At 41.1% G+C, this 26,334-nt stretch overlaps 1 protein-coding gene across 4 annotated transcripts in view; it reads left to right on the top strand.

The window, feature by feature from the left end:
- Nucleotides 1–26,334, top strand: part of LOC127572456 (ankyrin repeat and death domain-containing protein 1A-like) — a 77,420-nt gene that overhangs the window by 37,048 nt on the left and 14,038 nt on the right. For 2 of the 4 annotated variants that reach the window (XM_052019740.1, XM_052019737.1), the window contains 3 exons: nt 4,924–5,125; nt 12,450–12,581; nt 24,198–24,336. In XM_052019740.1, coding sequence (XP_051875700.1) covers nt 4,924–5,125; nt 12,450–12,581; nt 24,198–24,292 — 429 coding nt within the window. In that variant the 3' untranslated portion in view covers nt 24,293–24,336. Of the gene's footprint in view, nt 1–4,923; nt 5,126–12,449; nt 12,582–20,913; nt 21,056–24,197; nt 24,337–26,334 lie in introns of those variants that run through there. The other 2 variants (XM_052019738.1, XM_052019739.1) reach the window with 2 other exon arrangements.

Raw genomic sequence — 26,334 nt, 5'->3', positions numbered from 1 at the left:
TGAGTTTCCTTCCATATGCTCTGTACAGAGCCTTCCTAATGTCTCTACAACTTCCTCTTCTCCAAGGAGAACAACCATAGCTTTTCCAATTTATCCACATAACTGAAGTCCCTCAATCCTGGAATTCAATTTGGGAAACCTTTTCTTCACCCTCTCTGAAATCTTCACACCCTTGCAGAAGTGTGGCACCCAGAAGTGGATGCAGTTCTCCAAATGTGGCTTGAGCCAATGTTTTATTAAGGTTCATCATGATTTCCTTATATCATTCTCCATGGCTCTATTTATACTCTATGTGCTTTTTTTTAACCACTTCCCCAACCTACCCTGCTACTATCAACAATCTGTGCACATATACTTGCTGGTCTCTGATCTCAAGCCTCTTTCAGAATCGTGCCCTCCAGTTTATTTTGCCTCGTCTCATTCTTTCCAACAAATATAACACTTCACATTTCTTAGCATTAAATTTCAGCTGCCGTTCCATCAACCTGTCCCTATCCCCTTGAAATCTATTGCTATCAAAATAAGCTACTCCTACAAGCTTTGTGTCAGCTCCCTATTTGGAAATTGTGCCCTGTACACCCAAGTCCAGTTCATTATGAATATTAAGAAAAACAGTGGTTCTAGCACTGACCCTGGGGAACTCCATGGTACACTACCCCCCCAATCTGAAAAGCAATCTTTTACTACTACATTCTTTTCCCTGTTATTTTGCCAGCTTTCTATCCATGTTACTGGAATTTATTCCATGGCCTTCCATCTTGGCCAATGGCTCAAGGCTTATTATGAGGCACCTTTTTAAATGTCTTTTGCAAATCCAACATCAGCTGCATTTCCCTTATCAGCCCTGTGTGTTATTTCAGCAGAAATTAGTAATACATGATTTGCCCGAAACAAATCTATGCAGGCTTTCTCTAATCAATCCATACTTGTCCAGGTGGCTGGTAATTCATATTTATTGTTTCTAGAACTTTACCCAACACTGAGTGTGAATTGACTGTAGTTACTGGGTTTATTCGTTATACCCTTCTTTGAACAAGGGGGTAGATTTACAATTTTCCACTATTCAGGCACCATCGCTGAATTTATAGATGTTTGGAAGATTTTGACCATAACTTTCCTGAGCACCCTAGCCCTGAGGCATTCCATTTGGACCAGGTGATTAGTCAATTTTAAGTGCCTCTGACCTTTCTGATACCGAGCCTTTATCAATCTTTACCCCATGGGAAGCTTCAGTTACGTCATCCTTTGATGAGATTCCAGCACCATCTTCTTCCTTAGATCTTCTTCCTGATGTAAAGTATTTGTGTCGTACCTCAGACATGCCTTCCTCCTCCATGTCTAAATTTCCTTTTTGGTCTCTGATCGGCTCCACTATTCTTCTTACAATGCTTCTTCTATTAATAGTTGTGTACATATGTAACGAATAGTGCACAATAACCTATGTAAATATGCCTCAAGTGTATCAGATAATCGACTTTGTGAAGTCTAGATATTATCAGTCAAGTTTTTGAGATTGAGTCCCTTCCTGCACCCCAGGACGAAGCAAAAGGATCCAAAAGTATGAGAGAAGATAGTTGTGTGCATAGGGCTGCTATGTTTTAAGGCATTCAGGATGTTGGTGCAGCTGGTAAAACATGTTGTGAAAGAACAAATGGCCCTGAACTATTAAACAAGTCAGATCTGGTTTCTGTAATTGAGCTAGCAGACTGGGAGGGGCTTAATTGATCTGCTGACTCCAGTTGGAATGGTTTCTCAGAAATAAAGGGAACACAGGCCTCTTCCTAATCTGTTTACCTCTGTAGGAATGTGGGAAGAGGTGATAATTTTAAAAAATAAATCTGGTCAAAAGATAAGTGTGGTTACTGATAGCAACAAGCCTGTTGCATACAAAAGACCTTAAAATGGGTGTGACACCCATTGTTGAATTGTTGAATCAAAGAGATGTTTTGTTGAGATTGGATGCTGACCAGGGGCAGGGGTTTCAAATCTAGTTGGTCAAAAGATAATAGATTTTGAAGATTAGTTTAAAACAATGCTCCTGTGTAACCTTAGAATCGGATGGTACAGGTCACATGTTATTATCTTTGGGGTATATTAATCACTGTATAAATTGTGATTTGTAGTTAATAATGAAAAACACGTTGAGGCTGGAGGAACTCAGCAGGCCAAGGGGAACTTGCTGAGTTCCTCCAGCATCGTCATGTTTTTCATCCAGATTCCAGCATCTACAGTCCTTTGTTTCTTTAGTTAATAATGGAACACTGCATCGGGGATACTTCCTTGTATAAGCTCAAATAACCTGATGATGAAAGGAAAGTGAGCTTTGACTGATTGCTGTTGGGGTGCAGTGAGTAACTGACTCCTACAAGAGATGTCATTATAGCCCTCTTTTCTGGGAGAGCTGTTAAAATGGAGCTGCTCATTTGCCACAATGTTCCCAATCACCTTGGCAGGGACGCCTGTTGATCTCATAAAGGAGCTTCATCCATAAAAAGTACCCTGTAGCATTGCAGGTGGGAAGTTGACTGGCAACATCTAAATCACAGAATCATGTAAGAGCAGATGAGGCCATTTGGTCCATCCAGCCTGTACCTGTTCTGTCTAAGACTCAGCTAGTCCCAGTCACTAACCCTCTCTCTATAGCCCTGCAAACTCTGTCCTTTCAGATTCTTACCCAGGCTCATTAAATGTGAAGGCAAATATAGAGGCCTGAAACTTAAAGCAGTAAATTTTCTATTATTTGCCCTGCACACCACCTACTGAAACCCACTCCAGTTTAAAGCTGGATATAAAAACCACGTGCTGGAAAACCTCTGCAGGCAGGCAACATCTATGAAGGACAGTCACCATTTTAGGTCGTTGAAGCTAAGAAGCTAATGAACTGAAATGTGATTTTATAGATGTGATGAATCTGTACAACTGAAGTGTGGGAACCACGACGATCTTTGTGGTTAAAAAATCTCTATTCAAAAGTTGAGTGACCTGCCAACAGTTTACCATTGGTTTACAGGGATTACCCGATACTTGGCTGGTAACTAACTTCAGCTAGTTTTAGGAAGTTAATAAGAGCTGGAAGTGGCTACAGTCCTTTATTCATACTTTATGAATGCTTTGAAACATACACAACCTCTTCAAAGAAAAGCTTTTATCTCTTACCTCTCTATGTGATTTACTTCAGCCACAGTAGGTCAACAAAAAAGCAGCAAACAACAAGTTACAAGCCCTTGTCACTTCAAACTTCTCTCTTCCTTATTCAGATTGCAGTTTTAGGTTCCTTTGACATTTGATGTCCAGGAATTCAAACTAGCAGCAAGAGAGGCCCCCACCTGAGGCTAATGGGAAATCTCCACGTGGGAAAGCCACTTAAGCCTTCCTGCCTGGTGAACACGGTGGGAATAGGAGGAAGAGCCACAGGAGCCCTGCATTGCTAAATTTACTTACTTTCTATGTGGAATATTCCATTGGGTCCGAGATGGAAAGTTTAGACCTCCCCTGTTGTGACATTTCTCCAGAATACTACCCCTTTATGAAACATTCTCTTAACTAACATTCATGTGCTGTTGACAGGCTGCCTCTGGCCCTGTGATTTAACAGGGGCTTGGAGATCTGAATGTGTGAAGCTCTATCCTGGTGTTGTTCCTGGTGGCCCTCTCAGTACAGGGGTGCTTGAGTGGTCATAGTTCTGAACAAGTGCATCAAATATATTCAGCAGGGCAGACCATCTGATGGGCAAAACAGCTCAAGAAGCCTGGCCTGATCAGTATTTCTGGTAATTTTTGTTTTTCCTGTGGATTTTCAACACCAGCAGAGTTTTCCTCTTGTAACAAGAAGCGTCTCCAAGACTTATAATAAAGTTGTTAGTGAGTGAATTGGAAGAGGCAAGGACTGCCCCTCTTTATCCCCCAATAGTTGTTGAAGAGTTTCTGGTTAGTTTGTCTGCTTACACTGGTTTCACCAACAGCTGCTCTAGTCAGATTTTTATTTGTTCACTTTTCAGGATCTGGGTGTTGCTAACAAGGCCAACATTTATAACCCATCCCTGAGTGGCTTACTTCCACACTCGGTTATTTTGTTGATTGCACTCACTTTACAGAGATTCCTTGATATTTATGAGCCTAGGGGGGAGTCTTGTACCAGTTCAATCTTCATGGGGGAAGGGATTTCAATCAGCGATCACAGCTGTAGGGGCTTTGGTAAGTGTTAGTTTACTCAAATTTTTTAAATTACTTTAAGCATTCTAAAATGTTTTTAAGTCTTTAGGTTTGTTAAAATATTTTGTTTTTAAAATGTGAGAAGGATTTTTATTAGTTTTAATAATTGCAATAGTACTTGATTGTTTCTGAATGTCTGAAATATTCAGAGCAATTTAATTTAACAATATTCAGCAGTGAGGTCTAACCCAGGGGGTGTAACTTGGCTGACTGTCAAAGATGTTTTCACCATTTTTGTGAGCAAGGTTTGCTGTGCAATGTTCTGCCTACCTTCCCTATATAATTCCACAATAGTTCAGAAGCCCCTGTTACTGTGCCTCATTGTGAGGGATTCAACCAGCTCTGCTCTCATTGTTAAGATCACCAGAGGCAAAGTTGTGGTTAATTCAGAAGTGAGCAGAAAATGCAGTCACTTTTTCACTGAGTGCAAATTCTGGCCTATTACATCTGATAGTTCATTGTATTTATGTTCAGTTTCTACACTCTGTATTTATGTGTAGTTAACTACACTCTGTGCTGCAGTGGTGCTGGGATTGTGGAAATTAATATTTAAATGTACAAGTGCTTTCTTGCCCAGGAATATTCCCAAATTTTATTCTAGAACATGAAATTTGCCCCATGTAAATATCAAGAGCTTGGGGAAAAGTCCTATTGTCCAGGTTATGATGTTGTTTTGTATTAATCTTAGGTAATACACTTCCTTATTTTTCAGGTCATCCAGGATAGACTTCCAAATCCAACGAGCAATTATCCACTAACATTCAAACCAGACCATACCACACAGACGAGCCAACTCCGCACAATCATATGGAGCCTGGCACACCATGACCTCAAACCAAAGGACTGGAAGAGGCTTGCAATGTACTGGAATTTCACTGAAGAACAAATTAAGGGAATTGAGGAACAATGGACAGGTGGGAAATTTGTGAAAAAATTGAAGCATATTTAAATGTTAAAGATTAAATAATTGATGACTCCACCCTCAGTTGCTATCTCTAAAAATGTCCCTTCCTCCCTTCCCACTTCCATTCCCAATCATAAGTAGGGATCTATTCTCAATAATGTGCCAATGCCCTTGAGTACAGACATCCTGAGGAAACTCCCCTTTCATTGAAAAATATCTGGCCTCTGCATCCTGCATGGACACGATCAGGGATTTGAGATCGTACCTATATGCAGTCGCTCAGTACTGAAAGGGACTGCATTTCCACTTCTCAAAATTGTTAGTCCAATGTAGGAGCAGATAGCACTCAACTTTATCACCTGATGTGGTTGTGATGCAACACAACTTATCATGCTACAGTTTCCTGGAGCACAATAATTCCCTTAACTGAAACGTACTAAATTCTTAAAGGGTTTGACTGGGTAGATGGAGGGAGGATGTTTTCCCTCCCTGAGGAGGTTTGTATCATGAGGCACAGTCTGAGAGGCCATTTAGGATTAAGAGCAGGAGAAACTTGTTCAGTCAGAGTGGGGAACCTTTGGAATTCCCTACCAGGAGGTGGGTGGAGGCTTAGTTGTGCTTTATTCAAAACTGAGATCAATAGATTTCTGGACATTAAAGGAATAAAGGGAGATGGGGATAATGCAGGAAAATGGTGTTGAGGTGGATCAGCCCTGATCTCAATGAATGATGGTGCATGCTTGAAGATCCAGATGGTCAATGCCTGCCCTTTTTTCTTATGTTCTTATCATAAGCATTGCAATATAATTTTCAATGATAAATTTAGCTTCTTTGATCTTGGTCCTAAACTAAATAGGTTCATTATTTATTCTTTTCATAAACATTATAAAATTTGATCTTCCTGGACTGTGTCTGCTGCTGGGAATCTCCACCAACAATGCCTGCATGTCCACAGTTGACAGATGCGAACAGCTGATCCCGTTCACCTTAAAACCAGCAGTGACTCTGGATGCTGACTAGCCATGGGTAGCTATGGCAGACAGAGCTTCACCGTCTGTGAAACCTGTATGTCATATAGTGGGCTGGATCTTCTGATGATAGCGAGCACCCAGAACTCACCACTCCCATGTCATTGGGAGGACACTATATCTCCAGCATGCAGCTGGGCACAGACTCCCGAGGGGAGGTTGGCCCCAGCTGATTGATGGGGCCCCCACACAGTGTTAGGCTTTCCTCACCATGAGTGGCTGGCCGTACCTGTGAAGACCACCAACCTGTCCCTGTCCCTGTATTGCGTGTCTCTGAAGAGGGAAGAGGAGTGTCAGACTGGTTGGGGCACCATCCCAAGATTCTCCCAACCAGTGCTGACAGAGAAACAAGGCATTGCTGCCTCTTTTAGCTTCAAATAAACAAAAAACATTCCTGTACTAAAAAAGATTTATTTCACATTTTACATTTAAACTGCACAGAAGTTCTTTATTTTGTTTTGCCCTATTCCACCGCACAATTGAGGGGAGTTTAGAAGATGGGGTAGATTGTTTCTGGTCTGTGAAGGGAATGAGTTTGGTCTCAGTTCACTTCCCTTATCTCTGCTTCTGTTCAGACTCAGAATCATCCACATGATATGGGTAGGGTCATTCCATCAGGGATAGCTGGCTGCAAAGTTCTTTGTTCTTAAGACTGTTGCAATTTATTTTGCATTCCATTAAATGGTGTGGGTTACGGTTGCGTAAATTGGTTTATTATTGCCATGCGTACGAGGTACAGTAGAAAAACTTTATTCTGCATGCCATCCACACAGATCATTTCATCACGTCAGTGCGTTAAGGTTGTGCAAGGGAAAACAATAACAGGATGTAGAATAAAATGTTACAGTTACAAAGATAGTGCAGTGCAGGCAGACAATAAGGCTATAATGAGGTAGATTGTGATATCAAGAGTCCATCTTATCATACTAGGGAATCGTTCTAATAGTCTTACAACAGCGGTATAGAAGCTATCCTTGAACCTGGTGGTACGTGCTTTCAGGCTTTTCTATCTTCTGCCCAATGGGAGGGGGGAGAAGAGAGAATGTCCTGGGTGGGTGGGATCTTTGATTACATTGGCAGTTTTACCAAGGCAGTGAGAAGTGTAGACAGAGTCCATGGGGGGGGGGGGGGGGGGGGGGGAATGCTGGTTTCTGTGATGTGCTGAGCTATGTCCACAACTCTCTGCAGTTTCATGCAGTCATGGGCAGAACTGTTGACACACCAAGCCATGATGCATCTGGATATGAAGATTTCTATGGTGCATCGACAAAAATTGGTGAGGGTCAAAGGGGACATGCCAAATTTCTTTAGCTTCCTGAGGAAGTAGAGGCACTGGTGAGCTTTCTTGGCAATGGCGTCTAGGTGGTTGGACCAGGATAGGCTATTGGTGATGTTCATTCTGAGGAACTTGAAGATCTCAACCCTCTCGAACTCAGCACCATTGATGTATTCAGGAGCATGTGCACCGCCCCCCCTCCTGAAGTCAGTGACCAGCTCTTTTGTTTTGCTGGCATTGAGGAAAAAGTCGTTGTCATGACACCATGTCGCTAGGCTCTCTATCTCCTTCCTGTACTCCGACTCATCATTATTTGAGATTCAGCCCACTATGGTGGTGTCATCTGCAAACTTGTAGATGAAGTTAGAACAGGATCTGGCCAGGCAGTCATGAGTGTATAGGGAGTAGAGTAGAGGTCTGAGGGGGCCACCAGTGTTGAGGATAATAGTGGCAGAGGCGTTGCTGCTTATTCTTACTGATTGCAGTCTGTTGGTCAGGAAGTCAAGGATCCAGCTGCAAAGAGAGGTATTAAGTCCCAGATCTAGGAGCTTGGAGATGAGTTTGCTTGGAATTATAGTATTGAAGGTGGAACTGTAGTCAATGAACAATAGTCCAATGTAGGTGACTTTACTGTCCAGATGCTCCAGAGATGAGGGTAGGGCCAGGGAGATAGTGTCCACTGTGGACCTGTTTTGGTGGTAGGTGAATTGCAGTGGGATGAGGCTGCCTTTGAAGCTGGAGTTGATGTGTGCCATGATCAGCCACACGAAGCACTTCACGATGGTGGATATCAGAGCCACTGTGCGGTAGTCATTAAGGCATGTTGCCTTATTTTTCTTAGATACCAGGATAATAGTGGTCTTCTTAAAGCAGTAGGGAGAGGTTAAAAATGTCTGCAAGTACCCCCCGCCAGCTGATCTGCGCAGGATCCGGCTCACTCACTTGTTGTACCACAACACCTACAACAAATCTCTCTTGAGTTGCTGCAGAAAGTGTTTTTGATGTTAAAGCAACACACACAAGGCCAGAGGAACCCAGCTGTAAGGCAGCATCTATGGAGGGAAATGGACAGTCGAAGTTTTGGGTTGAAATCCTTCATCAGGACCGGGGACTTCTGGTGTTAAAGCAAATTTTTTACATTTTGCTTACACATAAATTCCCACCATTAATCTGCACCCTACACCTGCCCAGGTCTTCAGGTAAAGTTAGTTCTTCAAACTGGAATTTTTCTTTTAAAATCCATTTTCAGGATATGGGTGTAACTGGCAAAGCCAGCATTTATTGTCCATCCTTCAGTGCCCTTGAGAGGATGGTGGTGAGCTGCTGCCTTGAACTATGCAATCCTTCTGGAGAAGATATTGCCACAGTGCTGTTGGCATGGGAGTATCAGGATCTAGACCCATTGATGATGAAGGACTAGCAATGTTTTTCTGCTTCAGGATTGTGGTGTGACTTGGAGAAGAGCCTGCAGGCAGTGGGTGTTCCTAAGTGCCCATTGCCTTCGTCCTTACTGGTGGTAGAGGTTGTGGGTTTGGGAGATGCTGTCAGAGTAGCCCGGGTAAGTATTTATAGTGCATTTGTAGACTCTATGCATTGTAGCATCCGGAGCAAATGAATGTTTAGTTGATGAGCTGCCTTGTCCTGCATGATTTTGGGATTTTGAACGTTGTTGGCGCTACATTCATCTGGGAAAGTGAGGAGTATTTCATCATGTTCCTGACCTGGAAAAGCTACAGTGTGTCAAAAGGTATGTTACTTCCCATAGGATACCCAGCCTTTGACCTGCTCTTGTAGCCATGGCATTTATGTAATTGGCCTAGTTGACTTTCCCATCAATATTGAGCCACAGGTTATTGATAGTTGTGGAGTCAGTGATGTAATGCCATTGAACATCAAGGCTAGGTAGTTAGACTCTCTCGTGTTCGAGATGGCCATTGTATGGAACTTGAGTGACATGGATATTTTGTCATTTATTAGCCTATGCCTGAATGATGACCAGATCTGGCTGCACGTAAGCATGAGCTGCATCTTTTGCTGAGGAGCTGCAGATGAAATTTTCCACTCCCATTCCTACACTGCCCAAGTCTACATGCACAGCTGATTTCAGAAATTGGAATTTCTCTTTTTATATTCACTTTTGGGGGCTGAATGACAATGGCAGTGAATTAAACATTGTGCAATCATTAGCAAACACCCCCACTTCTGGCCTAGTGTTGGAAGGAAGATCAATGACGAAGCAGCCGAAGCACCTTCCCGATGAGCTTAATGTGCTCTATGCACATTTAGAACAGAAGGGGATTGGTTTGTCACCACCCACCCCGACAGCATCTAATGCACCTGAACCCACAGTCACTGTTCCAGATGTAAGATCAGTCTTCTGGAGACTGAACCCGTGGAAAGCATCTGGCCCGGATGGTGTCCCCAGCCGTGTCCTCAGATCCTGTGCATATCAGCTGGCAGGGGCATTTGCAGACATTTTTAACATCTCCCTGCTTCAATCTGAGGTTCCCACCTGATTTAAGAAGACCACTATCATCCCAGTACCTAAGATAAACAAAGTAACATGCCTTTAATGACTACCGACCAGTGGCTCTGACATCCACCATCATGAAGTGCTTCGAGAGGCTGGTCATGGCACACATTAACTCCAGCCTTCCAGGCAACCTCAACCCACTGCAATTCGCCTACACCCAAAACAGGTCTACAGTGGATGCCATCTCCCTGGACCTACCCTCATCTCTGGAGTATCTGGACAGTAAAGAAACTACGTTAGACTATTGTTTATTCACTACAGTTCCGTCTTTAATACTATAATTCCAAGCAAACTCCTCTCCAAACTCTGAGACACTTTTGCAACACCTCAACACCTTTGCAACCAGATCCTTGACTTCCTGACCAACAGACTGCCATCCATAAGGATAGGCAGCAATGCCTCTGCCACAATTATTCCCAACACTGGCGCCCCACAGGGCTACATCCTCAGCCCCCCTACTCTATGCTCTATACACTCATGACTGCCTGGCCAGATTCTGCTCTAACTCCATCTACAAGTTTGCAGATGACACCACCGTAGTGGGCCATATCTCAAATAACAATGAGTCGGAGTACAGGAAGGTGATAGGGAGCCTAGCGACATGGTGTTATGACAACAACCTTTCCCTCACTGTCAGCAAAACAAAAGAGCTGGTCATTGACTTCAGGAAGGGGGCAGTGCACACGCTCCTCTCTATATCAATGGTGCTGAGGTTGAGAGGGTTGAGATCTTCAAGTTCTTAGGAGAGAACATCACCAATAGCCTGTCCTGGTCCAACCACATAGACACCACGGCCAAGAAAGCTCACTAGCGTCTCTACTTCCTCGGGAAGCTAAAGAAATTTGGCATGTCCCCTTTGACCCTCACCAACCTTTATCGATGCACCATAGAAAACATCCTATCTGGATGCATCACAGCTTGGTATGGCATCTGCTCTGCTCGTGACTGCAAGAAACTGCAGAGAGTTGTGGACACAGCTCAGCACATCATGAAAACCAGCCTCCCCTCCATGGACTCTGTCTATACTACTCGCTGCCTCGGTAAAGCAGCCAATGTAATCAAAGACCCCACCCACCCCGGACATTCTCTCTTCTCCCCTCTCCCATCAGGCAGAAGATACAAAAGCCTGAAAGCACATACCACCAGGCTCAAGGACAGCTTCTATCCCATTGTTATAAGACTATTAAAATGTTCCCTAGTACGATAAGATGGACTCTTGATTCACAATCTACCTCATTATGACCTTGCACCTTATTGTCTGCCTTCACGGAACTATCTCTGTAGCTGTAACTCTTTATTCTGCATTCTGTTATTGTTTTACCTTGTACTACCTCAGTGCACTGCTGTAATGAATTGTTTTGTATGCAAGACAAGTTTTTCACTGTACCTAGGTACATGTGGCAATAATAAACCAAGTTACCAACTTGCGTTGTGAAACCACTGATGTCCTGGGGCTGGGACGATTGACCTCCAACAACCACAATCGTCTCCCTTTGTGCAAAGAAAGTACTCCAACCACTGGAGTGTTTTCTCTTTGATGCCCCTGACTTCCGTTTTAACAAGCCACCTTGATGTCACACTCAGTCAAATGCTTCCTTGATGTGAAGGGCAGTCACTCTCACATCAACACTGGAATTCAGCTCTTTTGTCCATAATTGGACCAAAACTGAGATGAGACCTGGGGCTGAGTAGTCCTGGCAAAACCCAAAGTGGCCATCCATGAATAGGTTATTGATGAGTAAGTGTCACTTGATAGCACTATTAACAACAGCTTCCAACACCTGGCTGATGACTGAGAGTGGACTGACTGGGTGCTGATTAGCCAGGATGGATTTGTCCTGCTATTTGTGAACAGGACTCACCTGGGCAATTTTCACATTGTCATTATGTTTTCCCAAAACATTATCTTCATAGCATATGAGAATACAGCCAGTTCTTTGATTTTTGGCATGGCTGGCAGTAATAGAAGCAAATCAGCCTCTTTATCTTTACTTCTCACCAGAAGTGGAACTTGTACTCCACAAAGTCTGGTACTTACACCTTGTGCCTATCCCATGAAAGGAAATCTTTTTAATGGTGTCTCCAGAGCTTTAGTGTTCTCATCAGATGGAAGAAAGACTTCAGCACACCAAGGCATTTAGTTCATATGGCAGCACATCATAAAATATGTTTGTGTATACTTATCATTCGTTAGTTCATTGGTTGGTTACACATTGACTCGGCAAACTTCAGGGTGTTCCTACTGTCTGCTTCAGCTAAAGCCCACAGGATTTCTCTTTATTGCTGGATCTTACCATCTCGTTTCATCAGTAAATCAGTGTGGTGGTGGCTTGTGAAATCACCTTATACATTTAGATGCCAACATATTGATGCTTCCATCACACAAGGTCACGTCTTCATGTAACTTGGCTGAATGAAGTTCAGGTTTGCATTGCAACACCTGCTGTTATTGAAATAGGTTGTTTAGGATTTTTAACAAACATTTCATTCCCTTTAGGAGCAAAGAGTTATAAGGAACATGGTCACAGAATACTACTGATTTGGCTGCATGGGATCCTTCTAACTGGCACAAATCCAGTCAAGGCCTTGTATGAGGCGCTAATTAATATTGAACAGAATAACTTAGCTGGTAAGTAAAAATTGAGTACATTTTCCATTTCAAAATGTCATGATGAATAGGACTTAAGAGGGGATTAAGTTCACGCACAATGTAATTTGGTTCCCTCCTTGTTTGATTGCATCATAACCATTTTAATGTTTTGATTGTAGGCTGCAACCACAATAATTTTCTCATATCTGAATGGAAACTCCTACTGCAGGTGCCAGGAAGTTTCTGTTGAATGTACTCTTCCTTATTCGTTCATGATAAATTGGCCCATTGAACAGCTCAACCCAGAGCATGTAATCAATTTTAGAAAGTTCCTAAACAGAAGAGAATATTTAAAGAGCAAAGTTTTCTCATGTCTTCTCCTGTAGACATTTGGAAACAACTTTCACTGAATTCTGTAGGCACCAAAGAAATAAGTATATGGCTAAAGTGAAGGCTTAATTTCGATATATTAAGATTTCCTGGCACAGATATGATGGGCTGAATGTCCTCCTTCTACATCTTAAATTTTCTGTGATTCTATGATTCCATGATTTAGTCTTCATTTTAGTGCAAGGTGCAATCATGGTAAAGGAGTTGAAGGCAACTTTAGGAACACCTTCCAAGAGGCTTCTCAAATAGCTGATTAACACATAATGCCCTCCTGTAGTAAATAAAAAGGCAACTTTGACATTTTTGTTGTTAGTACTTCAACACCTTAGGATTTGGCTCCAAAGGTTTCATGTAGACTTCGGGCATAGAAATAGCATATTCATTACTCAACCCAGTTGCTGCAGAGCAGATCTGCAATTCTGAACCAGTAGCTCATGATCTCAAGCAGGGAAAGGGAGAGTTTGACCACTAGCAACCTGCTAGGTTGTGGAAGAAGGTACGAGACTAACGAAGCGGCAAATGACCATTCTTCATGTACAAGCCTAACTAATAAATTTTGTGGGATTATATGGTTGTGGGAGGCACTGTCAACATTTTTGCAACAACACTTTTTCTTGGAGGTTACTGGGTCAGTGATCAGGATTTGAGAGTCTAGGCCCTGGAAATTGGATCTATTATCACCGGCTTTTTATGTACAACTTGCATGTACAGGCAATGTGGACAAAGTCCTAAATGATACTCTCCTTCTGTATTCACCAAGCAGAAGGGCTTTGCAGATAGTGAGTTTAGGGAGGCTTATGTGGATAATCTGGAACAGGTCAGTATCAAGAAGGAGGTGGTGTTAGATGCCATGAGACTCATAAGGGTTGATAAATCCCCAGGGCCAGATGAGATCTATCCCAGGTTGCTATGGGAAGCAAGGGAAGGGAATAGCTGGGCCCTGACAGAGATTTTTGCATCTTTGTTAGCTACAGCTGAGCTGCCAGAGAACTGAATGTTAGCTAATGATATTCTTTAAGATGGGCAGTAAAGATAAGTTAGGTAACTACAAACTGGTGAGCCTTGTGTTAGTGGTAGGGAAATTACTGGAGAAAATCCAAAGGGATGAAATTTATATACATTTGGAAAGGCATAGGCTGATCAGGGATAGTTAGCATGGCTTAGTGTGGGGTAAATCCTGTCTCACCAATTTGATTGAGTTTTTAGAGGTAACTGAAAAGATTGATGAAGTCAGGTTGGTAGATGCTATCTATATTGACTTTAGTAAGGCACTCGTCCTGCACGATAGGCTAGTCCAGAAGGTTAAGGCACATTAGATCCAAGACGAGCTGGTTAATTCAATTCAAAATTGATTCAGTGATAGAAGGCAGAGGGTATTGGTGGAAGGATGCTTTTCTGATTGGAAGTCTGTGACCAATGGTTTACTGCATGGATCAGTCCTGGGACCCTTGTTCTTTGTGATATATATTAATGACTTGGATGTGAACGTATAATTACTAAGTTTGCAGATGACACTGAAGTTGGTGGTGTTGCGGATAGTGAGGAAGGTGTCTGAGGTGACAACAGGATATCGATCAGATGGAAAGTTGGGTGAAGTGTTGACAGATGGAATTTAATCACAATATGTGTGAGGTGGTCCATTTTGGGAAGTCAAACAGGGGTAGAATATATACAGTGAATGGTAAGTTGTTAAGAAATGTTAATGAACAGAGGGATCTTGGGGTTCAAGCCCATGGTCCCTTTAAAGTGGCAACACAGGTGGATAGGGTGATGAAGGAGGCATATGACAGGCTTGTCTTCATAGTCTGGGGCATAGAATATAAAAGTTGGGACATTGTGTTGCAACTTTACAAAACACTGGTTAGACTTCAGTTGGAGTATTGTGTGCATTTCTGGTCTCCATACTGTATAAAGGAGGTGGTTGTGCTGGAGAGGGTCGAGAGGAGATTCACCAGGATGTTGCTTGGATTGGAGGACTTTAGTTATAGGGAGAGATTGGATAGACTGGGTTTTTCCTGGAACAAAGGCGGCTGAATGGTGACCTGATAGGGGCAAATAAAATTTTAAGAGGTATATACAGGGTAGAGTCACAATCTTTTTGCCATGGTAGGGATATCAAAACACAAGAGGGTTAAAGGTTTAAGGGGACTTGAGGAGGAAGTTTTTCTTCACAGAGGGTGGTTGATGTCTGGAACTTGCTGTCAGAAATGGTGGAGGAATCAGTTATATTCAATATGTTTAAGAAACCTTTAGACAGCCACTTAAATAGGTAAGGCATAGACGGATATGGACCTAATGCAGCCAACTGGGATTAGTATAGATGGGCTAAAAGGTTGGCAATGGATACAGTGGGCTAAAGGGCCTGTATCCATTGCTATACAACACTATAACTCTCCACGATTAAAGCAATTTTTACCCAAGTGAGATTGTGCACCAAAAATAAGGCAAAATGTAATATCTAGGCTCAACTCTTTATGAGCACTAACATCAACTAAAACACTGCTGTCAGCAACAAGCCACAGGTTGGGGTGGAACCCAGATTTTCATGTCTTAATTCAGTGTTGTTTATTGAATAAGGAAGCCTATAGTTTATTGTCAGTAATTGTGCTATTTATTCACACCCAATTTCCTGTGCCCTTTTATACTCTTCTTTCCCAGTCCCCATTCAATTTCCTCTCTCTGTATTAGTAGTAAAGCAATCTATATTCTAATAACCTGCAGGTGGCTGTTCTAATAACAACCCTGGGTTAGTGTCTCTCGATTCTCATGAGAAACATTTTGAAACTTTATTCTTTTCAAATGCTCAAGATGTAATGACAGCATTAGTAGCAGGAGGTCTGACAAAGTGTTCTTTATTCAGTAGCTTTTTGTATAGCATCACAAATGAGGTTTACATTCCATTTGCCAATGTGACCTTACATGCTCAACACATATGGTAGGAATTTGCTGGTGATAACAGTGTTACAACACAAGCTGATCAACTCCACCCATAAAGATTATAATAGTTTTTAAACTTGATAACATTTTGAAGGGTTTTGTCAGCATTATTCACTTCATGCAGCATGTGAGCAAATTGATTTTCTCCTTGCAATCTGACTCCAACTGATTTGTGGAATTCTTTCCTCAGTAACTTTCCTTTTTCAGTGATGGCTATAAAAGTGATCACTGAAACAGGTGGAGATGAATGAAGTTCTGTAGTTAAGGTCCTAGTCAGGGTGAGACAGAGATTAATCAAACCAATGTGGAAAAGCCTAGGAGGAAAAGAAAAATACATAATTAGTAAAAATGCTGAAAATATACAGGTACTGGCTAACCTGCTGTTTAAGAAAATGCAGTTTATGATTTCTTGGGTACGAGGTAAGGAAGTTGGCTCAAGTAAGATTGGGATGAGAAGGAGGTGTAGAAAATCAGATCTGTCAATCATAAAGAGGGAGGTAATATGAATTGCATTTAAACTGCAAAAAAAATTCTGATACAAAAGGCAAATGTGGGAAGCTCAAACAAGGAAGAAAATGTACACGAGTCAGATTGCAATGATTTGTTTCTGAAATTTCTGTACAGGTGTGTTTGTCATGCTTCAGGAATGAGTTGTAGGCTCTGCTTAAACATTAATTAATCACAACAGGGTGGGTGGCAACAGCAATAAAGCAAATAATTATGCATTCAGAACTATGGAGGTATTTCTTAGCTATAGAGGTGGTTATAATAAAGCCAAGCCTTGCCAAAGTAAATAAGGTAATTTTAATACCCTGCAGGTGGTTAAATAAAAGCCTTCTTGCATTATCATGAATGTGAGTGGAGTCATAAAATAGTTTTATAAGCCATTTGCTTGAGGTCTCACCCTTCCATATCTATGCAATCTACAACTTGAGATTTCTGTGATCCTCCAACTCAAATCTCTTCTGCATTCACAATTTTCATCAAGCAGATTGATTTCATGGGGAACAAATGGCTCTCAGCCCTCAGTATGTCTAAGACTTCCACATGTCTTTGGCTAAACAGAAGCCAGAAGTGTGTGCTCCGAGGAGACGGTCAAATAATGCTCTCTTAGTTTTAAATCACAGAAAAAGACAGGCTCTTTCACTTGAATGGAGTCATTGATCCTATGAGAAAACATAAGTGCTTGAGTTTATTTGCTGTGTTTTAATATTTTTAATGATTGGTTGGTAATTTAAAAATACTAAAATTTCCAGTAAGAGTTCTTTAAACTTGAATAATTTTTAAACGTTTCTGTCTAACAGAAGTATTTTGTTCAGAAGCCTTTGACAGCAGCAAGGTGTCGAAGGCTGTCAGGGTGTGTTGTCTGGGCCTCACTATATGACAATCGGGGCCTCATCATCACTTGGACCAGCCACATCTCACAGATTGCCCCTTGCTTCAGAGGGCCAGCTGCTCTCTCCTCTGCATCTAGAAAAGCAAGTCTGAGAGCACATGGCAACTCCTTTTCACTGAGATATGGCAGTGGTAACACCAATTTGTTTTAGGAACTGTCCTGCTTGCAGCCGAACTTTTAATTAGGAGAAATATTTACAATGCTGCACATACTCAGAGTACTGATTCAGACAGTGAATTAAAATTTTGTTACAGTTACTTTAATTTTCTTCACAGTAGTGAGTGGTGTTTTCAGCTGAGAAGTGTGTGTGTCACATAAAGTATGGATCTATGGAGGTTGGCATCTACGGATTCTTTGTCATATTGATCAGGAAGATGTGACATGCATGTGAAATTTGACATCCAAGCAGAAAAATCTCCTCTAATATTAAAACAACCAAGTTCAGAAGCTTCCATTTCTATAGTACTTCAGTCATGCAGAGGGATGTAAAACAACAACAGAAAATACTCAGCTGGTCAGGCTGCATCTGTGGGAAGAGAAACAGAGTCAATGAATGGGTCAGGTAGGGGACCCTTTGTCAGAACTTTAGATTTTCACATGCAGAGGGATGTCTTTGATTGTTCTGCAAGATTGTGATGAGAACAGAAACTGAAGAGAAAGGCTGAATGGAATCTTGGAGAATTAGGGAACAAACATGCCAGTGAGAAGAATTCTTGAGGGAAAGTTTTAGAGAGGTGTCATGGACATGAAGTTGAAACAAGCCATTATGGGATTTGAATACAAAGATTAGAATCATTCATTGTCCATTTGCACACAAGCCGGTGACTAAATGATGATTGGCAAGGCTGCTAAAGGCGAGTTCAAAGCAACAAGTTTTTTTTTGTAAGAATGGAAGTGGATGTTTTTCGTGTTGCTAAACTGAACTCAAAACCGACTTAGACAATAAACTTATGAACTAGAAGCAGGAGTAGGCCACTCAGGCTTGCTTCACTGTGTGATTAGATCATGGTTAATCTAATTATAAATTGAACATTACATTCAAATGATGGAAGCAGATTTTTATACCCCTTAGAAAAAAATTCACCTCATCTGAGTTAAATTTGTGACCCCGTGCTTTCGAACATTTTCTCATATTTATGACATTGAAGGGGCCCTTTGGCCCATCAAATCTATGCTGGTTCCCAATCTCCCAGTTACTTCCCTCTAACATATTTTCAATTCTCACATCACCTACTTACTGTCAGGGCAGTTTACTGTAGCCAATTAACCTACAACCTGTAACATCTTTGAGAGGAGAGGAAACTGGACCCCTGGGAGAAAATGCAAAAAAGGCACAGGAAAACTGCAAACTCTCCACAGACAGCAATGGTGGTCAGGATTGAATTGGGGTCACTGGAATTGTGAAGTGGTAGCACTACCCACTGCACCCCTAGTTCTAGGATCTCCCACAAGATGAAATATCCTGTCCATATCCACACCACCAAAACCCTTCAACATCCTGAAGATTTTAATCAATTCCCCTCTCAAATTCAAGGCAAGCCTAGCCTACCCAACCTTTCCTCATAAGGCAACGTACTCAGTCCAGGCTTCAGTCTAGTAAACCTTTTCTGAATTGCTTCCAAGACGTTAACATCCTTCTGTAAACAAGACCAATACTGTACCTAATACTCCATATGTGGTCACAGATGCCCTGGGTAACTGAAACGTAACCCCTACTTTTGTATTCAGTTTCCCTAACAATATATGACAACATTGTTAGCTTTCCTAATTATTTGCAGTACCTGGATACTAGTCTTATGCAGATCCTGCTCCAGGACATCAATCCCTCTGCAACCCCTCACTATTTAAATGTTTCTATTATATTTTTCCTGCCAAAATGGACACAGTTTCACTCCCCCCCCCTTCCCCCCATGTTGTCTCCTTTTGCCAGAACTTTGCCCACTGAACTGATCTATATCATTTCATAGCCTCGTTATGTCCTCTTCATACTTTACCTTCCTATCGCTGTGTCATCAGCAAATTAAGCAACCATGCCTTTCGTACCTTAATCCAAAAAATTTATAGAAGTTGTGAAAAGTTGAAGCCTCAGCACTGATCTCCATGGCACACCGGTCATTACATTTTGCCAACCAGAAGACCCATTTATGTCCAGCCTGTTAGCCAGCCATCTTCTATCCACATCAGCAGGTTGAGCAGCATCTGTGGAGGGGCAAAGGAATTGTCAACATATTAGGTTTGACAATTCTTCCCTCCTCTCCAACCACCCCCCCCCCCCCCAAAGTACTGCATCTGCAGTCTCTTGTAACACCATTTTAAACACAAGCTCCCTTTTATTGGATATTTGCATCAATTTCTCCCTGTTATATTTTAAAACAATAAGTCATAGGAGCAAAATTAGACCATTCGGCCCATCGAATCTGCTCCACCATTCGATCATGGCTGATTTATTTTTCCCTATCAACCCCACTCTCCTGCCTTCTCCGTGACCTTTGATGCCCTTACTAATCAAGAACCTATCAACCTTCACTTTAAATATACCTAATGACTTAGCCTCCACAGCCGTCTGTGGCAATGAATTCCACAGATTCACCACTCTCTGGATAAAGAAATTCCTCCTCATCTCTGTTCAAAAGGGACGTCCTATTATTGAGGCTGTGCCCTCTGGTACTAGTCTCTCCCACTACTGGAAACATCCTCTCCACATCCACTCTATCCAGGCCTTTCGATATTTGGTAGGCTTCAATGAGATCCCACCCTCCCCCCCCCCCCCCAACAGTACCGGCCCAGAGCCATCAAACTCCTCATGTTAACCCTTTCATTCCCGATATCATTCTTGTAAACCTCCTGTGGACCCTCTCCAACGCCAACACATCCTTCCTTAGATATGGGGCCTTAAACTGCTCACAATACTGCAAATGTAGTCTGACCAACGCCTTATAAAGCTTCAGCATATGTCCTTGCTTTTATATTCTAGTCCTCTCGAAATGAATGCTAACATTGTATTTGCCTTCCAAGTACAAAGGCAGGGTGAATTCTATCATATTATGATCACTGCCTACTACAGGGTTCCTTTACCTTAAGCTCCCTAATCAAATCTGGTTCATTGCACAACACCAAATCCAGAATTGCCTTTTCCTTTCTGGTCTCAGCTACGAGCTGCTCTAGAATGCCATCTTGTAGGCATTCCACAAATTCCTTCTCTTGGGATCCAGTACCAACCTGATTTTCCCAGTCTACCTGCACATTGAAGTCCCCCGTGACCACTGTAACATTGCCCTTCTTACATGCCTTTTCTATCTCCTGTTGTAATTTGTACCTCACATCCTGGCTACTATTCAGAGGCCTGTATATAACTCCCATCAGGGTCTTTTTACCCTTGCAGTTTCTTAACTCTACCCACAAGGATTCTACATCTTCTGATCCTACATCAGTTCTTGCTAAGGATTTGATTTCATTTTTTACCAACAGAGCCAAACCCACCCCCTCTGCCCACCTGCCTGTCTTTACGATAGGATGTGTATCCTTGGATGTTGTAGTACATTAGATTGGCAAAATAAAAACAATTGTAAATGAAAATGTAAAACGTTCGGTTAATATTGTGCTGAACCTTTCATTAGAACTAAATTGGTTTATTTTGTTCCATAACAGAAAAGATCAGAAAAGAAATTAATGGCGTACAATCTTCACAGAAATGTATAATTTCTTAAAGATATGCTTTCCTTTTTATGGAGCTATCTGTAAGGTATTCTGCTGCTCAGACTAACTGGAAGAAGAAGGAGGAATGGTGTGGTATTGGTGCATCAACGTGCACATCTTAAAGACTATGTTAAAATGTCCACTGACTGTTCACAGTAAATAAGGAAAACATAGTCAAATCTGAGCCTGGGAACTCTTTATAATTATGCATGATATAAAGACTCTCTTCCAAAAGATGCTTATAAATCACATCTACTGGTACTGCTTCAATGAAACAGAAGAACAGAAGTGAAAAAGGATTCCTGGAGTAGAACTCTAGAGATAAATCTTGCTCATTGCTAGAGCAGTGGGTAGTAAAGTGTCCTTCTGGATGAATTAATTGGATGGTTTAATTAATGAAATTGCTTAAAAGATCATTCAGCTGCTTGACCTTTTGAATGAGAATTTTTTTTTAAGAAGTGCTAGTTCAAATCACTAACATTTCTTGCAAAATGCCTGGGTAACTTTATTTTTAAAGGAAGGAGGAATGGTAACTATCGATGACTAGCTGATACAGGATATTATTACAAACTGGCATTAAATCATCACCTGTGACCCATGTTTAGTTGTGTAGATTTAAGATGGTCAAATGTTTACATGTAAATATATGAAAACACTTCACTGATCTTCAAGCTTTTCTTCTGCAGTTAGAACAAAATATTAGACATTCCAAGTAGTTTTTTTTATAGTCTTAAAACTATTTAAGATGCTCTGAAGAGAACAGTACCTACAACAGGAGCAAAATATTAATCTGTCTTATTTGTCAAGAGTTGCTGATTATTCGGTGATGTTTAAGACAAGATATTTTGTCATCTAGATGGGCAGGCACCTTTCTAAAAAAAATAAGAATAAAACACTGGTTTATGCATTAGATTTAACATATCCTTTTGGACATCTTGCTCACCACAAGCTCCAGATTATCCGTTTTCCAGGAAACCACTTCAATGAGGAATCTGACTTCTAGAGATTATGGATGTTAAATAATTAAAATATTAACAAGATAAACAAAAACAAGACATTTGAGATGGTGTGATTTTTTTTCTTTTAGTTTCATTTTCTAGATATTTAAAAATCTATCTAGAAAACTAAACTAAAAAAAGAAAATAGATTGAAGATCCAGATGTTTAAAACCATTAGAGTTTTATAAGACCATAAGACATAGGAGCAGAATTAGACCATTGGGCCCATCAAATCTTCTCCACTATTTGACCATGGCTGATTTATTTTTCCCTCGCAACCCCATTCTCCTACCTTCTCCCTGTAACCTTTGACACCCTCACTAATCAAGAACTTACCAACCTCCGCTTTAAAATACATCCAATGACTTGGCCTCCACAGCCGTCTGTGACAATGAATTCCACAGATTCACCACCCTCTGGCTAAAAAAAAATTCCTCCTCATCTCAGTTCTAAAGGGAAATCCTTCTGTTTTGAGGCTGTGCCCTCTGGTCCTAGACTCTCCCACTACTGGAAATATCCTCTCCACGTCCAGGCCTTTCAATATTCAGTAGGTTTTATGAGATCCCCCCACCCTTCTAAAAGTGAAGTGTAGAAGAGAAACTGGACCACGAGAGGAAGATCATGGAATTATGGAAGGTTTCGTCCAATTACGATATTAACAATCAAAAACTAAAAGGATTTGCTTTTCTGTAGGAATGTCTGCCCAGCCTGTCCAGGTGTTTACATACACCATAAATATTGCTTTGCCTCAAGTCCCGTAACAGTTATTTATAAACAAGAGTTGCAGTTTTTTTTTGCTATCATGGGTGATGTGTTTCCTAATCACTCTCACAGTCAAACTTTTATTTAAGATGATGCTCCCTTGCTCTTGATGTTTGCACCAAGGTGCCTACAGTGACCAGTGAAGAACGTGCATTGCATGGTTCTCCCGTCCCAAACTTGCACAATTCCTTCCTGCAGGACCATTGTGCATACCCCAAGCTCAGCCTGGACCATCAAAAACTGTTCCTAAAGTTTCTTATATCATTCAAAAACTTAATACCAGCAACAGTTGTCAAGATTTCCCTCCAAAATCCTGCCCTTCGTAACTACATTGTGGATCTCACGGATCTAAGTTAGTGGTTAAAATTAGCAGGATACATTACATTAAAGGATACAGACATTACATCCACAACAGCAGATGCATTTTGAAATAGATGTGCAACAAAAGGAGGAGAAAGTCATCAAGATCTACTCATTTCCAGACATGGCAGAGGTACAGGATGACAGATCAAAGAGGAATTTGGTGTTAAGAGGCACACCACTACTGATGATCTGGGCAATGAAAATTGTGGCAAATATAGCCATGTAGGGTGAAATAGGTTGGAGGAAAGGAATTATCATCCTTCAGCCAGGTTTCCATCCAAGCCATATTACTACAAGATCATTTTTTGGGAAGAGCCCTGTTTAGAACATAAGAAATAGCAACAAGAGTAGGCCATCTGGCCCATCGAGCCTGCTCCGCCATTCAACAAGATCATAGGTGATCTGGCCATGGACTCAGATCCACCTACCTGCCTTTTCCCCATAGCTCTTAACTCCCCTACTATGCAAAAATCTATCTGTGTCTTAAATATATTTAATGAGGTAGCCTCTACTGCTTCCCTGGGCAGAGAATTCCATAGATTCACTATTCTCTGGGAAAAGCAGTTCCTCCTCATCTCCATCCTAAATCTACTCCCCTGAATCTTGAGGCCATGTCCCCTAGTTCGAGTCTCACTTACCAGTGGAAACAACTTTCCTGTCTCTATCTTATCTATCCCTTTCATAATTTTATATGTTTCTATAAGATCCCCTCTCATTCTTCTGAATTCCAGTGAGTATAGTCCCAAACGACTTAATCTCTCCTCACAGGCTAACCCCCTCATCACTGGAATCAACCTGGTGAACCTCCTCTGCACCGCCTCCAAAGCCAGTATATCCTTCCTCAAGTAAGGAGACCAGAACTGCATGCAATACTCCAGGTGCTGCCTCACCAGTACCCTGTGTAGTTGCAGCATAGCTTCACTGCTCTTAAATTCAATCCCTCTAGCAATGAAGGCCAACGTTCCATTTGCCTTCTTGATAACCTGTTGCACCTGCAAACCAACCTTTTGCGATTCATGCACAAGTACTCCCAAGTCCCTCTGCACAACAGCATGCTGCAATCTTTCATTGTTTAAATAATAATAATCTGATCTTCTATTTTTCCTTCCAAAGTGGATGGCCTCTCATTTACCAACATTGCACTCCATATACCAGACCCTTGCCCACAAGTGAACAGATATTCTGGAGGAAGATGGCTGATCCAATAGGAGAGTCTAGTGTTGCACTTTCAAAATTAGTCCCCAGGGACCATATTTGTCAGTGAGAGAATATTGGTAGAGCTGCTGCTCATAAGGAAGTAGGAACAAGTTCCATGAATGGGCCCTTTGATGGGTGTTGATGGGATCCTGATGGAAGTTGTCGACTTAAGGAATCAAGTATGCAGAGATAAAGGAGTTATGAAGCATTAAGATAGGAATCAGTCAGAGCATAGTACTCAGAGGTAAAAAAAAAATGGAAGCATAACATGGAAGAGTGCTCCAAAAGCAGCAAAAACACTGAAGTGGGGGTGAGGGAAGAAGAAAGGGAAACTAATGCCAAATGCATATGAATGGACAGAGACCCCAGTTACGTGGAAATTAAGATGCACATAAAGTGAAAGCAAACTCAACCTAAGAAAATTGAAGGGAGCCCAGTTACAAATCAGAGGTGACGCGATGGGATAAGGTCCACGTAGGTAGGATGGAATCTGCATGGTTTATACCAAGAAACTAAACTATTTTGAAGGATCATTCAGAAGATGTGCGAAGTTGAATATAGTTAGGCAAATCCAAAATGAAAGTTTGTAGCTCAGCTTATTAACTCCAAGATCCTTTGTATCCTTGCAAAGCATTCTCATACTGATAACCATCTCATGCAAAGATCATCATTTTGGGCACTTAGATCCACGATTTGATCACTTGAGCTAGCTTGAGTTGCTCTATTTTAATATTGCCTATTACCAAGATCTTTATGATGCTGGTTACCATATATTGAAATTATACATAACAGTTACAGCCAGGACAGAAATTGATATAAAATGCTAATAAATTTCCTGTTCTGAAGTACATTTGGTTTTGACTGTAAGTGCTCTTTTCAGAACTCATTTTGACCATGGCCCCCTCAGATCACAGCAACAAGCCTGTAATTAATCCATGTATTAATTACGAAACATTGACCACAAGGTTCAAGAGACTGATTACTTGTATACTCTCACACTATTTTGTATAAAGCTTGTTTGATTCCTAGTGTTCTTATCTTTCTGAAGTACACGGTAATAGTTGTGAAAATGCATTGTGTATACAAAATTTCAAATGTATTCTTCATTTGTGCAATAAAATTCCTAAGGAAAAAAATATCATTGAGAACACTTTGTAATACTGAAACTAAGAAAATTTAATACAAAAGTTTGAAATAGGAATCCTATATTCACACCCACATTTATATAGAAATCATTTATTCTTTTAAAGTCAAGCTTTGTGCTCTTATAAGCTGTCATTCAAAAACATTACAGTTCAACAGGAATAAACTAAAACTCGAACCTCAAACCATAAATATATTTAGTGAAAAACTAACTAAGAAAATAACAAACTAAATTTCTATGAATTAAAAACATGATATAATGAGTATGTGAAATAGAAACTCAGAACAATTTTAGCTCTGAACATTTTCAGTGACTATCTACTGCAGGTAAGGCCAAGCCATGGAAACCTCTCCTATAACACAGCAAACCCATCATTTTTCCCTTCTTACCGCAAAGCACACAAGGAAACTATCAATTCAAAATCCTCGGTTTCAAAATCCCACCTCAATTTACACAAACCATATAGATGGTATATAGGTGCTCAGCTCACTTCTACCACTTCAGGCTTCAAGGAAATGAATACTCAGTGGTTTTCAGCTTGTAATGACAATGTCAGAAATGAAAATTACTTGGGCTGCAGCTCTCATATATGGCCAACCTTTTCTGTATTCCATAAAGCTAATAACCACAATGCTGCAGAACTAATATACAAATAGATATTCATAATGTTTCTTACTCAAAAGCATTAATGTTATAAAGTCCTTAGCTGGTAATGTTGCACTGTCAAAAGCATCAAGACAGCTCATCCATGTAACACGAGAGATCTACTTTTCGACAATACATCACAGTTTAGAACGGGAACCGCTGACAGCGAAGTGGAACAGAGAATTATTAGTTAAGAGCTGTATTTGATCTTGCATTACTTTATTTATGATTAAAATAAGATATTGCAATAAAAGTAACTTAATA

Source organism: Pristis pectinata, chromosome 7 (assembly GCF_009764475.1).
Source record: "Pristis pectinata isolate sPriPec2 chromosome 7, sPriPec2.1.pri, whole genome shotgun sequence".
NCBI classification, from domain to species: domain Eukaryota; kingdom Metazoa; phylum Chordata; class Chondrichthyes; order Rhinopristiformes; family Pristidae; genus Pristis; species Pristis pectinata.
This window is presented reverse-complemented; position numbering and strand designations above follow the sequence as displayed.